The 17,548-nt window shown below is 42.7% G+C and overlaps 1 protein-coding gene across 1 annotated transcript in view; it reads right to left on the bottom strand.

Moving 5' to 3' along the window:
* Positions 1-584: 584 nt before the first annotated feature.
* Positions 585-17,548, bottom strand: part of URAD (ureidoimidazoline (2-oxo-4-hydroxy-4-carboxy-5-) decarboxylase) — a 48,465-nt gene continuing 31,501 nt past the window's right edge. Inside the window, exon 2 of the mRNA XM_069760285.1 lies at positions 585-984. Within this exon, the coding sequence (XP_069616386.1) occupies positions 629-984 (356 nt within the window). The 3' untranslated portion in view covers positions 585-628. The remainder of the gene's footprint in view (positions 985-17,548) is intronic.

The following is a 17,548-nucleotide window of genomic DNA, read 5'->3' as shown; positions in this document are numbered from 1 at the left end:
CTGTTCGGCGAACATCGGGATATTCGACGTACTGAAACTAAACCTTGAAAGGTTCTCTCATCTCTAGACTGGAGTACAATTGCTGCAAATGTTGGATCAGGCAAAAACACTTGAAAACCTTAAACCTTGCCCATGGTGGTGAGCTAAAAACACACAAACATGTAAACATGTAAAAAAGAGTCTTATAAAAAGGGCACAAGTGGAAACATGAATTTGGTGCAATATAAAAAAGAAGCAAAATACCAAAAATTCGACAAAAAACTGGTGCAAATACAATAATAAATCAGGCACAAAATGTCTCTAATGGAGTGTTGGTTAGATACATATGATGCCACAACGAGCACCTATGGTTCTGTAGTCTGCAGTGACGAGAATTCACTAAAGTATCAGAACGTCTTCTGTACTCGTCCGAGATGTCAAAATCTCACTAAGGATTAAAAAGCCAATTTAAATAGTATTTTATTTTACATTTAGAACTGAAACAACATGGAAATTCCTCTAATCATGTAATTACGATGTCATGTCTTTAGTAAAACACAAAATTTACAGTGAGTTCTTTCATTATGAGGTCATATTCCCTTAGATATTTCTTAATTATGCTCATATGTAAATTGAAGTTTTCCAGTTATCACAGTTTTGTGGGCAAGGAAGAACCTTTGCATACGATGTCTTGCAATCTCAAGTGACAAATCTTTTTAACCTCATCAATTCCCTTGTGAAGTTCTTCCGATGGAGCGTTTCGAAGACGACCGGTCAATTCTTCCATGATTTTCTCTTTGTCTGCCATTTTCGCACACATAACAAAAGGAAACCCAAACTTCTGCTTGTATTGGCCGTTCAGAAGAGTCATCCTCTCTCTTTCCCTAGAATTTAAGGATGTGAGCCCTGCTTGTCTTTGCTCCTGCTGTGACTCCATTGTTAAGGTCCCACTTGTCAATTCTCTTCCGGCCAGGTCAGGATGACACCTCAAGATGCCTTCTTTTCCTATGTGGAAATACAAAAAATGATTTAAATAAAATTGCTGACCTAAAGTTTTAGGATTTTGTGAACCCTACAATATCCCATCATATTTTTCACAGTGTCTAGTACAGAACAAGGTAGACTTTATTGAGAGACACCAGTGAGGTCTTTGTTGGTAGGGTTCTGATTATATGGCAATAAAAACATTTGGTCATTACACTGAGTAACCAGGAGAATAATGCAATAAGCTTGTGGAATTTATGGCTTCCCTCGAGCAGAGACAAGATAAGAACTTAAGGATATTTCCAGTCTTTTCAAGCTGAGCCCTTCAAGGCTTTGAAGTTTTTTAACCTACAGAGAAACTCCATTCTTATTCTTTTCTATTTGGTGGAAATGTCCCGGAACTATTGATGGTCACTGGGAAATATTTACTAAACTAATGTATGTTTTTCACTGTCGTGAAGAAGTGGGGGTTGCTGATGTCCAGTTGTTTACCAAAATGACCAGTGTACCCTTGTCCACACTCACTTTTATATTATTTTCCAGCAAAATTTCCTAGCAATATTAACATAAAATATATATCTGGTCAATCTACTGCAAGTTAAATGGTTTGACAGGGATTTCTTTAAAAAATAACCCTTTCACGATAAAAAAATTTTCTTTTTTTTTTGCCATAACTTTTTCGTTATTTTTCCATCATGTTTATCCATATTGAGGGATTGGTTTTAAATGAGACTAGCTGTAGTGTTGAATTACACCATTTATTTCCCCAAATAATTTAGTGAAAGACAGGAAAAGAAATTCCAAGTTTGGCAAAAATGGTGAAAAAAAAAATGCAATTCCACCATTATTTTTTGTGTTTTGTTTAAATTGTGTTCACTGTAGGGTAAAAAAAATGACCTGGTTGCATGATTCTTCAGGCCAGTGATACCAAATTTGCAAAAGTGATTTTTATATTTTGATGGTGAGAAAAAAGTCAGAAATATTTTGCTTCACTATTTTCTGAGATCTGCAACTTTTTACATTTTTTTTTTGCCAGTGGACCTGTATTAGGGCTTGTTTTGTTGCATGGCGAGCTTATGTTTTTACTTATACCAATTTTAGGTACATGCAACGTATTTTATTACTATTTTCTAGGGAAAGACTGTTTACCTAAAAATGGCAATACCGGTTAGCGGTTTTTGTTGTTTTTTTTGCAGCTTTTACCTTATGGCTTAATCCATTTGATATTTTCACAAATCAGAATTTTACAAATGCGGCAATAACAAATGAGTCTATTTTCTATTTTTTTACATTTGAATCAAGAAATGGGGGCAATCAAAAATGTTATTTTTAAAAAAATTTATTTATACTTTATTTTGTAGGCCCCCTACAGGACTTGAACCTGCAATTAGTATTACAGTATATAGTTAAATTTACAATCTTCTATGAAGCCCAGCCGTGGTCTGGCTTCATTGGCGTGCAAAGATGGTGGAGATTAGGGTCTTCAGCAAAAATTTTGTTTGTATCTTAGACGAATTTGAGCAATAAAAATGGGTAGAAATAGCATCGAAGAGCAAAATAAACCAATAAATAAAGCAACGTATTAAAAAGGTTTGCCCAGTCATATGTAAATGTCACCCACATAGCTTTATACTATAGGGATAGCACAATGAACTGTCCTTGTATCTCTCAGGTAACATAGTAACATAGTAACATAGTTAGTAAGGCCGAAAAAAGACATTTGTCCATCCAGTTCAGCCTATATTCCATCATAATAAATTCCCAGATCTACGTCCTTCTACAGAACCTAATTGCATGATACAATATTGTTCTGCTCCAGGAAGACATCCAGGCCTCTCTTGAACCCCTCGACTGAGTTCGCCATCACCACCTCCTCAGGCAAGCAATTCCAGATTCTCACTGCCCTAACAGTAAAGAATCCTCTTCTATGTTGGTGGAAAAACCTTCTCTCCTCCAGACGCAAAGAATGCCCCCTTGTGCCCGTCACCTTCCTTGGTATAAACAGATCCTCAGCGAGATATTTGTATTGTCCCCTTATATACTTATACATGGTTATTAGATCGCCCCTCAGTCGTCTTTTTTCTAGACTAAATAATCCTAATTTCGCTAATCTATCTGGGTATTGTAGTTCTCCCATCCCCTTTATTAATTTTGTTGCCCTCCTTTGTACTCTCTCTAGTTCCATTATATCCTTCCTGAGCACCGGTGCCCAAAACTGGACACAGTACTCCATGTGCGGTCTAACTAGGGATTTGTACAGAGGCAGTATAATGCTCTCATCATGTGTATCCAGACCTCTTTTAATGCACCCCATGATCCTGTTTGCCTTGGCAGCTGCTGCCTGGCACTGGCTGCTCCAGGTAAGTTTATCATTAACTAGGATCCCCAAGTCCTTCTCCCTGTCAGATTTACCCAGTGGTTTCCCATTCAGTGTGTAATGGTGACATTGATTCCTTCTTCCCATGTGTATAACCTTACATTTATCATTGTTAAACCTCATCTGCCACCTTTCAGCCCAAGTTTCCAACTTATCCAGATCCATCTGTAGCAGAATACTATCTTCTCTTGTATTAACTGCTTTACATAGTTTTGTATCATCTGCAAATATCGATATTTTACTGTGTAAACCTTCTACCAGATCATTAATGAATATGTTGAAGAGAACAGGTCCCAATACTGACCCCTGCGGTACCCCACTGGTCACAGCGACCCAGTTAGAGACTATACCATTTATAACCACCCTCTGCTTTCTATCACTAAGCCAGTTACTAACCCATTTACACACATTTTCCCCCAGACCAAGCATTCTCATTTTGTGTACCAACCTCTTGTGCGGCACGGTATCAAACGCTTTGGAAAAATCGAGATATACCACGTCCAATGACTCACCGTGGTCCAGCCTATAGCTTACCTCTTCATAAAAACTGATTAGATTGGTTTGACAGGAGCGATTTCTCATAAACCCATGCTGATATGGAGTTAAACAGTTATTCTCATTGAGATAATCCAGAATAACATCCCTCAGAAACCCTTCAAATATTTTACCAACAATAGAGGTTAGACTTACTGGCCTATAATTTCCAGGTTCACTTTTAGAGCCCTTTTTGAATATTGGCACCACATTTGCTATGCGCCAATCCTGCGGAACAGACCCTGTCGCTATAGAGTCCCTAAAAATAAGAAATAATGGTTTATCTATTACATTACTTAGTTCTCTTAGTACTCGTGGGTGTATGCCATCCGGACCCGGAGATTTATCTATTTTAATCTTATTTAGCCGGTTTCGCACCTCTTCTTGGGTTAGATTGGTGACCCTTAATATAGGGTTTTCATTGTTTCTTGGGATTTCACCTAGCATTTCATTTTCCACCGTGAATACCGTGGAGAAGAAGGTGTTTAATATGTTAGCTTTTTCCTCGTCATCTACAACCATTCTTTCCTCACTATTTTTTAAGGGGCCTACATTTTCAGTTTTTATTCTTTTACTATTGATATAGTTGAAGAACAGTTTGGGATTAGTTTTACTCTCCTTAGCAATGTGCTTCTCTGTTTCCTTTTTGGCAGCTTTAATTAGTTTTTTAGATAAAGTATTTTTCTCCCTATAGTTTTTTAGAGCTTCAATGGTGCCATCCTGCTTTAGTAGTGCAAATGCTTTCTTTTTACTGTTAATTGCCTGTCTTACTTCTTTGTTTAGCCACATTGGGTTTTTCCTATTTCTAGTCCTTTTATTCCCACAAGGTATAAACTGCTTACACTGCCTATTTAGGATGTTCTTAAACATTTCCCATTTATTATCTGTATTCTTATTTCTGAGGATATTGTCCCAGTCTACCAGATTAAGGGCATCTCTAAGCTGGTCAAACTTTGCCTTCCTAAAGTTCAGTGTTTTTGTGACTCCCTGACAAGTCCCCCTAGTGAAAGACAGGTGAAACTGTACAATATTGTGGTCGCTATTTCCTAGATGCCCGACCACCTGCAGATTTGTTATTCTGTCAGGTCTATTAGATAGTATTAGGTCTAAAAGTGCTGCTCCTCTGGTTGGATTCTGCACCAATTGTGAAAGATAATTTTTCTTGGTTATTAGCAGAAACCTGTTGCCTTTATGGGTTTCACAGGTTTCTGTTTCCCAGTTAATATCCGGGTAGTTAAAGTCCCCCATAACCAGGACCTCATTATGGGTTGCAGCTTCATCTATCTGCTTTAGAAGTAGACTTTCCATGGTTTCTGTTATATTTGGGGGTTTGTAACAGACCCCAATGAGAATTTTGTTACCATTTTTCCCTCCATGAATTTCGACCCATATGGACTCGACATCCTCATTTCCTTCGCTAATATCCTCCCTTAAAGTGGACTTTAGACAAGACTTTACATAGAGACAAACCCCTCCTCCTCTCCGATTTTTACGATCCTTTCTAAACAGACTGTAACCCTGTAAGTTAACTGCCCAGTCATAGCTTTCATCTAACCATGTCTCGGTTATTCCCACTATGTCAAAGTTACCTGTAGATATTTCTGCTTCTAGTTCTTCCATCTTGTTTGTCAGGCTTCTGGCGTTTGCAAGCATGCAGTTTAGAGGATTTTGTTTTGTTCCAATCTCCTCGCTGTGGATTGTTTTAGAAATGTTCTTACCGCCCTTCTGAGTATGTTTTCCTGGATCTTCTTTGTTCAAGTCTAATGTTTTTCTTCCCGTCCCCTCTTCTTCTAGTTTAACGCCCTCCTGATGAGTGTAGCGAGTCTTCTGGCGAATGTGTGTTTCCCAGGTTTGTTGAGGTGTAGTCCGTCTCTGGCGAGGAGTCCATCGTACAAGTAATTCACACCGTGGTCCAGGAATCCGAATCCTTGTTGTCTGCACCATCGTCTTAGCCAGTTGTTTGCATCAAGGATCCTGTTCCATCTCCTGGTGCCATGCCCGTCTACTGGAAGGATAGAAGAAAAAACTACCTGTGCATCCAGTTCCTTTACTTTCTTCCCCAACTCTTCAAAGTCTTTGCAGATTGTCGGTAGGTCCTTCCTTGCCGTGTCATTGGTGCCAACATGTATCAGAAGAAATGGGTGGACGTCCTTGGAGTTGAAGAGCTTTGGTATCCTATCGGTCACATCCTTGATCATCGCACCTGGAAGGCAGCATACTTCTCTTGCAGTTATGTCCGGTCTGCAGATGGCTGCTTCGGTGCCTCTCAGTAGTGAGTCTCCCACCACCACCACTCTTCGTTGCTTCTTGGCTGTACTTTTTGCTGTCACTTGTTGCTGTGTGCCCTTTTCTTTTTTGCTTGCTGGTATTGCTTCATCCTTAGGTGTGCCATCTTCATCCTCTACAAAGATTTGATATCGGTTCTTCAGTTGTGTGGTTGGTGATTTCTCCATGGTCTTCTTGCTTCTTTTGGTCACATGCTTCCACTCATCTGCTTTTGGAGGTTCTCTGACACTTTTTTCACCTTCTGTGACCAGTAGAGATGCTTCTGTTCTGTCTAGAAAGTCTTCATTCTCTTTGATGAGTTTCAAAGTTGCTATTCTTTCTTCCAGACCCCGCACCTTTTCTTCTAAAAGGGCCACTAGTCTACACTTCTGACAGGTGAAATTTGATTCTTCTTCTGGTCGATCTGTGAACATGTAGCACATGCTGCAGCTCACCATGTAGGTTGTCACATCTGCCATGTTGCTCCTAGATCCTGCTGACTTGCTGTGTGTTTTCCTTCTTGTGTAATCTACTCAGCCAAGCTCTCTTGCAATAATGTCCTACAGGCAAAAATTCATTTGGTGATGCTTTCCAAGCAGCTGGTCCCGGCTGTACCCAACGATCTTCTAGCTTAGGGAGACTCTTCGCTTTCCCAGAATGCACCTGGAATATGCAAATTAGCCTCCTCAAGCTTGAATCCCTGGTTTGGTGATTCTTTCCAAGCAGCTGGTCCCGGCTGTACCCAACGATCTTCTAGCTTAGGGAGACTCTTCGCTTTCCCAGAATGCACCTGGAATATGCAAATTAGCCTCCTCAAGCTTGAATCCCTGGTTTGGTGATTCTTTCCAAGCAGCTGGTCCCGGCTGTACCCAACGATCTTCTAGCTTAGGGAGACTCTTCGCTTTCCCAGAATGCACCTGGAATATGCAAATTAGCCTCCTCAAGCTTGAATCCCTGGTTTGGTGATTCTTTCCAAGCAGCTGGTCCCGGCTGTACCCAACGATCTTCTAGCTTAGGGAGACTCTTCGCTTTCCCAGAATGCACCTGGAATATGCAAATTAGCCTCCTCAAGCTTGAATCCCTGGTTTGAATCAGGTGAAGCTGAGTGGTACTGATGGGACTATATAAAGTATGGCATTCATAATAGGCACCTCCAATAGACATATCAAGTGAAAAACAAAAAACTTTAAGGCTACGTTCCCACAATGAAGTTTTGGAAAGTTTTTGTGTATTTTTCTGCACCATTTCTGGATCCATTAAGTAAAATGTCAATTTTTTTAAAATATACAGAATAAAAAAAACTCGCAAAAAGCTCATTGGGCACGTTCACACATTGAGTATTCAGTGAGGTTTTTTAACCTCAGTATTTGGAAGCCAAAATGAGGAGTGGGTGATAAATACAGAAGTGGTGATGCGTTTCTATTATACTTTTCCTCTGGTTGTTCCTCTCCTGATTTGGACTTACAAATACTGAGCTAAAAGGTGAGTATAACTTTGTTTTTTTTCTTGGAAAAGATGTGAAAAAGAGGGTGTTGACTTTTATTTCAAATGAAGGACTTTATTCTTGCTATGTGTTTATTTTCAAAACTTATTATGGGGTTAGCAATGGGGCGTCTTCATTATGCCTCTCCATTACTTACCCCTGGGCTTGGTGTCAGCCGACAATACAAAGATGACATCAACCCCAACCTTAGTACCCCATTTGCAACTGCCACAGGGCAAGTGGCAAGACTGAGGCTAAGCACCAGATTTGATGCACCTCATGGATGGGATGGTTGACGGACGATGTTGGTAGCCTGGGAGGGGGCAATATCTCTGGCCCATTCCCAGGTTATTAATATCAACCCACAGCTGTCTGTTTAGTATTTGTAGGTTTGATTCTATGTAGGACTCTATGTCATTTATTTTTCTGGGATTCCCTGTGAACTCACCCGGAAAAGCTAAGCAAACAGCTTAATAGCCTGGGATCCTTTTGGGATATTGTCCCCTTTCCCAGATTATTAACATCAGCCCCCAGCCATCAGCTTTCCCTCTGCTGGTTATGAAAATTGCACAGGAGCCCAAGCCATTTTTTTCATGTCTTAATTTTACAAAGGAGGGACACAGCGAGTGCTGAATACAACTCCCATCATTGTCGCCTCATCGCGCTAATCTCAGGGAGACCAGGCGACAATGATGAATTCTGCCTTCAGCATCCGGAGCCTGGGATCATCGCGAATCGTACCGCTTTTTCCAAGCACCGGTATGTGTCACACTGATGACATAATGATGTCATCAGCGTGCATGCGTGCGACATGCATTTTGTCCGTGCTATGCATTATGGGTTGTGTTTTTACTCTTACTTATTGCTTTCTATGGGTGAAAAAATGATGCAAAAACGCTGAAAGTATTGACATGCTACAGTTATAAAAAACGCAGCAGTTTTCCAATTTAGTCAGGGAAAAAAACAATGTGTGCATGAGATTGCTGAAATCTCGTAGCGTTTGCTGGTACTGTAAAACGCAGCATTTGACTTGCATAAAATAAGCAGCAAAAACGCAACATGTGAACATAGCCTAATAGCTAATCAGAGTTGTGTTTCCAGCATTTGGTCAGGACAGCAGGACAGGTTTTATATATATATATACTGCACATATATATATATATATATATATATATATATATATATATATCAGAATGGAAAAAATGTAGGTTACTATTTACTCACAGCAAGCAGAGATCTTGAAAATGTGAAGAAATAAACTCAAATGATAGGTGTATATTTGTATGCAGCAAGTTTTTGGCCGGAGTTTCATCTTTCTAAGTACACTGTAGAACTTTTCCTTTACCAATGATGATGTTTTATCTGCAGACTCATCAACAACTTCCACACTTCGTCATATTCTTTCCTTCTGTGTTTCTAGAGTTTTGCAAAAGTTTGTGCACCCAACTAAACCGTCTGCTTACATTCTTTGGCTCTCTAGGCAACATGCAATTACAGCGACTGGGGATGACAAGTCTGACTCCAGAACAAGAAGGAATGTCCTTAATTTAAGGGTATGTCCTAGAAGACAGGGAAAGTGTGATCTCTGCAAACAATACTCAACAAGTAATATTATTAACCTGTCAGTTAACCCCTTAGCGACTGCCGATACGCCTTTTAACGGCGGCCGCTAAGGGTACTTAAACCACAGCGCCGTTAATTAACGGCGCTGTGGAAAAAGTCCATAGCGCCCCCCAGAGGCCGATTTTCTCCGGGGTCTCAGCTGCCGAGGGTAGCCGAGACCCCAGAGAACATGATTCGGGGGGTTTTTAACCCACCCCGCATTTGCGATCGCCGGTAATTAACCGTTTACCGGCGATCGCAAAAAAAAGCGATCTCTTTTTAATTTCTCTGTCCTCCGATGTGATCGCACATCGGAGGACAGAGAAAAGGGGTCACAGGTGGCCCCCCAATACTCACCTAGCTCCCCCGATGCTCCTCGTGTCTCCCGGTGGGCGCCGCCATCTTCAAAATGGCGGGCGCATGCGCAGTGCGCCCGCCGGCCGGCACCGGGAGAATCTTTGGGGTCTCGGCTGCCGGGGGTAGCCGAGACCCCAAAGAGCACAATCGGGGTCGGTATTACCGACCCCTGTTTTGCGATCGCCGGTAATTAACTGTTTACCGGCGACCGCAAAAAAAAAAAAAAAAAAAGTAAAGTGTAATTCTCTGTCCTCTGATGTGATCGCACATCAGAGGACAGAGAAATAGGGGGATTCGGGGACCCTAGCATACTCACCTAGGTCCCTGGATCCTCTTGCTGCTCCTCCTGGCCGCCGGCAGCAGAACATGGCGGACGCATGCCCAGTGCGCCCGCCATCTGTCTCCATCTGCCGGCCGGCAGGAGAACAGCAGTTGGGGCTAAAATTAGGGTTAGGGGTAGGGTTAGGGTTAGGGTTAGGGGTAGGGTTAGGGGTAGGGGTAGGGTTAGGGGTAGGGTTAGGGGTAGGGGTAGGGTTAGGGGTAGGGTTAGGGGTAGGGGTAGGGTTAGGGGTAGGGTTAGGGGTAGGGTTAGGGTTAGGGGAAGGGTTAGGGTTAGGGTTAGGGGTAGGGTTAGGGGTAGGGTTAGGGGTAGGGTTAGGGGTAGGGTTAGGGCTAGGGTTGGGGCTAAATTTAGGGTTAGGGTTGGGGCTAAATTTAGGGTTAGGGTTGGGGCTAAACTTAGGGTTAGGCTTCTTTCACACTTATGTTGGTACGGGGCCGTCGCAATGCGTCGGCCCGACATACCGACGCACGTTGTGAAAATTGTGCACAACGTGGGCAGCAGCTGTAGTTTTTCAACACATCCGCTGCCCAATCTATGTCCTGGGGAGGAGGGGGCGGAGTTACGGCCACGCATGCGCGGTCAGAAATGGCAGATGCGACGTACAAAAAAACGTTTCATTGTGCCGACGCTCCGCCAAAACACAACTGATCCAGTGCACGACGGACGCGACGTGTGGCCATCCGTCACGATCCGTCGGCAATACAAGTCTATGGGCAAAAAACGCATCCTGCGGGCACATTTGCAGGATCCGTTTCTTGTCCAAAACGACGGATTGCGACGGAATGCCAAACGACGCAAGTGTGAAAGTAGCCTTAGGGTTAGGGTTGGGGCTAAAGTTAGGGCTAGGGTTGGGGCTAAAGTTAGGGTTAGAGCTGGGATTAGGGTTAGGGTTTGGATTAGGGTTGGTATTAGGGTTAGGGTTGGCATTAGGGTTACGCTTGGGATTAGGGTTAGGTTTGGGATTAGGGTTAAGGTTAGGGTTGTGATTAGGGGTGTATTGGGATTAGGGTTAGGTTTGAGGTTAGGGTTGAGATTAGGATTAGGGGTGTGTTGGATTTAGGGTTTTGATTAGGGTTATGGTTAGGGTTGACATTAGGGTTGTTTTGGGGTAAGGGTTGTGATTATGGTTAGGGTTAGTGATTAGGATTATGGATGAGGTTGGGATTAGGGTTAGGGGTGTGTTGGGGTTAGGGTTGGAGCTAGAATTGGGGGGTTTCCACTGTTTAGGTACATCAGGGGGTCTCCAAACACGACAGCCAATTTTGCGCTCAAAAAGTCAAATGGTGCTCCCTCCCTACAACTTCTGGGGTCCAATTTCTCTTGTTACCCTTGTGAAAATAAAAACTTGGGGGCTACAAAATCTTTTTTGTGAAAAAAAAAATATTTTTTATTTTCACGACTCTGCATTCTAAACTTCTGTGAAGCACTTGGGCATTCAAAGTTCTCACCACACATCTAGATAAGTTCCTTGGGGGGTCTAGTTTCCAAAATGGGGTCACTTGTGGGGGGTTACTACAGTTTAGGTACATCAGGGGCTCTGCAATCGCAACATAATGCCCACAGACCATTCTATCAAAGTCTGCATTCCAAAAAGGCGCTCCTTCCCTTCCGAGCTCTGCCGTGCGCCCAAACAGTGGTTTACCCCCACATATGGCGCATCAGCGTACTCGGGATAAATTGGACAACAACTATTGCAGTCCAATTTCTCCTGTTACCCTTGTGAAAATAAAAACTTGGGGGCTACAATATCTTTTTTGTGGAAAAAAAAATATTTTTTATTTTCACGACTCTGCATTCTAAACTTCTGTGAAGCACTTGGGCATTCAAAGTTCTCACCACACATCTAGATAAGTTCCTTGGGGGGTCTAGTTTCCAAAATGGGGTCACTTGTGGAGGGTTTCTACTGGTTAGGTACATCAGGGGCTCTGCAAACGCAACATAATACCCGCAGACCATTCTATCAAAGTCTGCATTCCAAAACGGCGCTCCTTCCTTCCGAGCTCTGCCGTGCGCCCAAACAGTGGTTTACCCCCACATATGGGGTACCAGCATACTCAGGACAAATTGGACAACAACTTTTGGGGTCCAATTTCTCTTGTTACCCTTGTGAAAATAAAAATTTGGTGGCTAAAAAATCTTTTTTGTGGAAAAAAAAATATTTTTTATTTTCACGGCTCTGCATTATAAATTTCTGTGAAGCACTTGGGCATTCAAGGTTCTCACCACACATCTAGATAAGTTCCATGGGGGGTCTAGTTTCCAAAATGGGGTCACTTGTGGGGGATTTCTACTGTTTAGGCACATCAGGGGCTCTCCAAACGCGACATGGCGTCCGATCTCAATTCCAGCCAATTCTACATTGAAAAAGTAAAACGGCACTCCTTCTCTTCCAAGCTCTGCGGTGCGCCCAAACAGTGGTTTACCCCCACATATTGGGTATCGACGTACTCAGGAGAAATTGCACAACAACTTTAGTGGTCTAATTTCTCCTGTTACCCTTGTGAAAATAAAAATTTGTGGGCAAAAAGATCATTTTTGTAGAAAAAATGCAATTTTTTTTTTCACGGCTCTACGTTATAAACTTCTGTGAAGCACATGGGGGTTCAAAGTGCTCGTCACACATCTAGATAAGTTCCTTAAGGGGTCTAGTTTCCAAAATGGTGTCACTTGTGGGGGGTTTCCACTGTTTAGGCACATCAGGGGCTCTCCAAACGCGACATGGCGTCTAATCTCAATTCCAGCCAATTCTACATTGAAAAAGTAAAACGGCACTCCTTCTCTTCCAAGCTCTGCGGTGCGCCCTAACAGTTGTTTACCCCCACATATTGGGTATCAGCATACTCAGGAGAAATTGCACAACAACTTTTGTGGTCTAATTTCTCCTGTTACCCTTGTGAAAATAAGAATTTGTGGGCGAAAAGATCATTTTTGTGTAAACAAAAGCGATTTTTTATTTTCACGGCTCTACGTTATAAACTTCTGTGAAGCACTTGGGGGTTCAAAGTGCTCACCACACATCTAGATAAGTTCCTTAAGGGGTCTAGTTTCCAAAATGGTGTCACTTGTGGGGGGTTTCCACTGTTTAGGTACATCAGGGGCTCTCTAAATGTGACATGGTGTCCGATCTCAATTCCAGCCAATTCTGCATTGAAAAAGTCAAACGGCACTCCTTCACTTCTAAGTTCTGCGGTGCGCCCTAACAGTGATTTACCCCCACATATGGGGTATTGGCGTATTCAGGAGAAATTGCATAACAAAATTTATGGTTACATTTCTGTTTTTACACTTGTGAAAATAAAAAAAATTGTTCTGAATTAAGATGTTTGCAAAAAAAAGTTAAATGTTCATTTTTTCCTTCCACATTGTTTCAGTTCCTGTGAAGCACGTAAAGGGTTAATAAGCTTCTTGAATGTGGTTTTGAGAACCTTGAGGGGTGTAGATTTTAGAATGGTGTCACACTTCATTATTTTCTATCATGTAGACCCCTCAAAATGACTTCAAATGTGATGTGGTCCCTAAAAAAAAATGGTGTTGTAAAAATGAGAAATTGCTGGTCAACTTTTAACCCTTATAACTCCCTAACAAAAAAAAATTTTGTTTCCAAAATTGTGCTGATGTAAAGTAGACATGTGGGAAATGTTATTTATGAACTATTTTTCGTGACATATCTCTCTGATTTAAGGGCATAAAAATACAAAGTTTGAAAATTGCAAAATTTTAAAAATTTTCGCCATATTTCCGTTTTTTTCATAAATAATCGCAAGTAATATCGAAGAAATGTTACCACTAACATGAAGTACAATATGTCACGAAAAAACAATCTCAGAATCAGCGGGATCCGTTGAAGCGTTCCAGAGTTATAACCTCATAAAGTGACAGTGGTCAGAATTGCAAAAATTGGCCTGGTCATTAAGTACCAAATTGGCTCTGTCACTAAGGGGTTAAAAAAAAAAAGTGTATCTACCCACAGCCATCCATAATGGTAAATAGCATTTTAGGCATATGCAGCAGTCTAAAAGGAAGTGCAGCTGCAGGGAGAAAATGAAGTTATATCTTCCCTGCAGCCACTCGCTTCCCACCATCGAGAGACACCTGAACATATTTAGAAGGGTATTTACTGGCATATTAGCACTATGGCTGCAGGTAAATACCATTTTTTGGCTGACAGATTCCCTTTAATGTTGTCAGCTATTCTCACCAATGTGAAATGAAAAAAAACCCCAAACCTTTATTTAATACCTTAGTACGTTTGGATGACACGTTTCTGCGGTACGCTCCTTATGTTTACGGTATGTTATTTTTTTGCTTGTTTCGTTTTTTTATAAGTTTACAAATTGTGCAATACAAGAAAAACTCAACAGACGACAACTAATTAAAGGGTAATGGACGGCGGAAATGGAAATGACGGCTTCTGAGTTATTGCATGCTTGGGATGTACTGACTGCAGGGCGATCATGATAAGGATGACTGGGACTGAAATCTGCCTGAAGCCGCCTCATATTCCTTGTCGCTGCTCTTTGAAATTCAGATTTAACCATGAGTACATGCTTAGGATTGTCTGAAAAAAACCCTGCTGCCAAAAAGGCCAAAGGTACAATGCTAGTGCCAGACTTGGGATGCCCAGTCCAGTTACCCTAAGGGCTCATGCACACGATTACATTATCGGTCCAAGTGTGATTCGACAAAACATCGGATCTCACCAGAACCAATGTTATGCTATGAGGCCGTGTATATGTCCAATTTTTTTTCCTCGAACAGAGTCTGTCCAGAAAAAAATGAAGCATGCCTGAGTTTGATCTAATATTTAGATTGCACTTGGCCATGCAAGTCAATAAGTCTATGGAAAACATTGGGCTGCACTCGGATCACATCTGAGTGGAGTCCGATTTCCATGGACTAACAAAGTGGAGAATATGGACACATTTTTTTCTCTAGCTATGATCACACTCTGATTAAACGCTGATCAGAGTGTGATTTGCATAATTGACGCGATTCTCTTGGATGAGAGACTCTCTAGCCACCTGCCCTTGTCCTTACAGCTAGGTTGGGCTCACACAGCTGCTCTTAAACTTGGGCCACTCATGTCCGCAAATTGTCTATGGAGGTTAGAAAACTCGTAAGGCTACGTTCACATTAGCGTCGCGTCGCTGTTGCGTCGGCGACGCAGCGGCGACGCAGCGGCGACGCGCCCCTATGTTTAACCTAGGGGACGCGTGCGTCTTTTTGCACGCGTTTTCCGACACGTGCGTCGTTTTAGACGCTAGCGTCGGACGCAAGAAAACGCTACAAGTTGCATTTTTCTTGCGTCCGATTTCGGCAAAAAACGACGCACGCGTCGCAAAACGCGCGCGCGCGTTTTTCCGTGCGTCGCCGCTGCGTCGCCGACGCAACAGCGACGCGACGCTAATGTGAACGTAGCCTAACATCACAACTAATAGTAAGCTGTATAAAAGATTGGCACATGTAAATTCTATGATAAATGCAGAAGATCACCACACACATTGAGCTGATTTGATAACTTTTTTCCTGAGCTGGATACACTGCTGTGGTAATGCCCCTCCATACATGAGAACAATATAATGTATTCCTGACCTGAGGTCACACAACCGAAGATCCTCTAAACCGAAATAATCAGGCGAATTTTGCTAATGACACTCTGATTAAACTGATCAGAGTTTGACCAGAGTGTCAGGAAAGTGTCATGTGATTCTCTCGGATAAGAGAATCAGAGCACTCTGTAAGGAGAAGATGGAGGTCAAAATTTCTCCATCTTCTCCATCGTGTGAGTCTGCAGAAATTGGCCTGAACTGGGATGTCATCCGAGTGCAGTTCGATGATTTCCACACACCCATAGACTTGGATGGGAGAGTCTCGTTCGATTTACTAGTGAAATCGCAGCTCTTGTGGGCCAAATGCTATCCGATAAACAATCAAACAGCCCTTGTCCGATTAATACAGTGGTGTGAGCAGGGCCGGACTGGGACTAAAATTCAGCCCTGGCATTTGAAGTCACACAGGCCCACTTGTCACATGGTGACTGTATAATGTCTTTGTACACTTGTAGGTTACAAGAAGTGAGGGGAGTGTAACACGACTATATAACATATAATTACAGCTGTATCCAGCATTACAGCTCAGCCCCCATAGAATGTAATGCAGCAAGTTCCCATAGAATGTAATGCAGCACAGCCCCCATAGAATGTAATGCAGCACAGCCCCATAGAATGTAATGTAGCCAGTCTCCATAGAATGTAATGCAGCCAGCCCTCATAGAATGTAATGCAGCCAGCCCCCATAGAATGTAATGCAGCCAGTCCCCATAGAATGTAATGCAGCCAGCCCCCATAGAATGTAATGCAGCCAGCCCCATAGAATGTAATGCAGCCAGCCCCCATAGAATGTAATGCAGCCAGTCCCCATAGAATGTAATGCAGCCAGTCCCCATAGAATGTAATGCAGCCAGTCCCCATAGAATGTAATGCAGCCAGCCCCATAGAATGTAATGCAGCCAGTCCCCATAGAATGTAATGCAGTACAGCCCCCATAGAATGTAATGCAGCACAGCCCCATAGAATGTAATGTAGCCAGTCCACATAGAATGTAATGCAGCCAGCCCTCATAGAATGTAATGCAGCCAGCCCCCATAGAATGTAATGCAGCCAGTCCCCATAGAATGTAATGCAGCCAGCCCCATAGAATGTAATGCAGCCAGCCCCATAGAATGTAATGCAGCCAGTCCCCATAGAATGTAATGCAGCCAGTCCCCATAGAATGTAATGCAGCACAGCCCCATAGAATGTAATGTAGCCAGTCCCCATAGAATGTAATGCAGCCAGCCCTCATAGAGTGTAATGCAGCCAGCCCCCATAGAATGTAATGCAGGCAGTCCCCATAGAATGTAATGCAGCCAGCCCCCATAGAATGTAATGCAGCCAGCCCCATAGAATGTAATGCAGCCAGCCCCCATAGAATGTAATGCAGCCAGTCCCCATAGAATGTAATGCAGCCAGTCCCCATAGAATGTAATGCAGCCAGCCCCATAGAAGGTAATGCAGCCAGTCCCCATAGAATGTAATACAGCACATCCCCCATAGAATGTAATGCAGCCAGTCCCCATAGAATGTAATGCAGCCAGCCCCCATAGAATGTAATGCAGCCAGTCCCCATAGAATGTAATGCAGCCAATCCCCATAGAATGTAATGCAGCACAGCCCCATAGAATGTAAAGCAGCCAGCCCCCATAGAATGTAATGCAGCACAGGCCCCATAGAATGTAATGCAGCACAGCCCCATAGAATGTAATGTAGCCAGTCCCCATAGAATGTAATACAGCCAGTCCCCATAGAATGTAATGCAGCCAGCCCCCATAGAATGTAATGCAGCCAGCGCCCATAGAATGTAATGCAGCCAGTCCCTTTAGAATGTAATGCAGCCAGCCCCATAGAATGTAATGCAGCCAGCCCCCATAGAATGTAATGCAGCACAGCCCCATAGAATGTAATGTAGCCAGTCCCCATAGAATGTAATGCAGCCAGTCCCCATAGAATGTAATGCAGCCAGCCCCATAGAATGTAATGCAGCCAGCCCCCATAGAATGTAATGCAGCACAGCCCCCATACAATGT

The sequence above is a fragment of the Ranitomeya imitator genome, chromosome 3, assembly GCF_032444005.1.
Source record: "Ranitomeya imitator isolate aRanImi1 chromosome 3, aRanImi1.pri, whole genome shotgun sequence".
NCBI lineage: Eukaryota > Metazoa > Chordata > Amphibia > Anura > Dendrobatidae > Ranitomeya > Ranitomeya imitator.
This window is presented reverse-complemented; position numbering and strand designations above follow the sequence as displayed.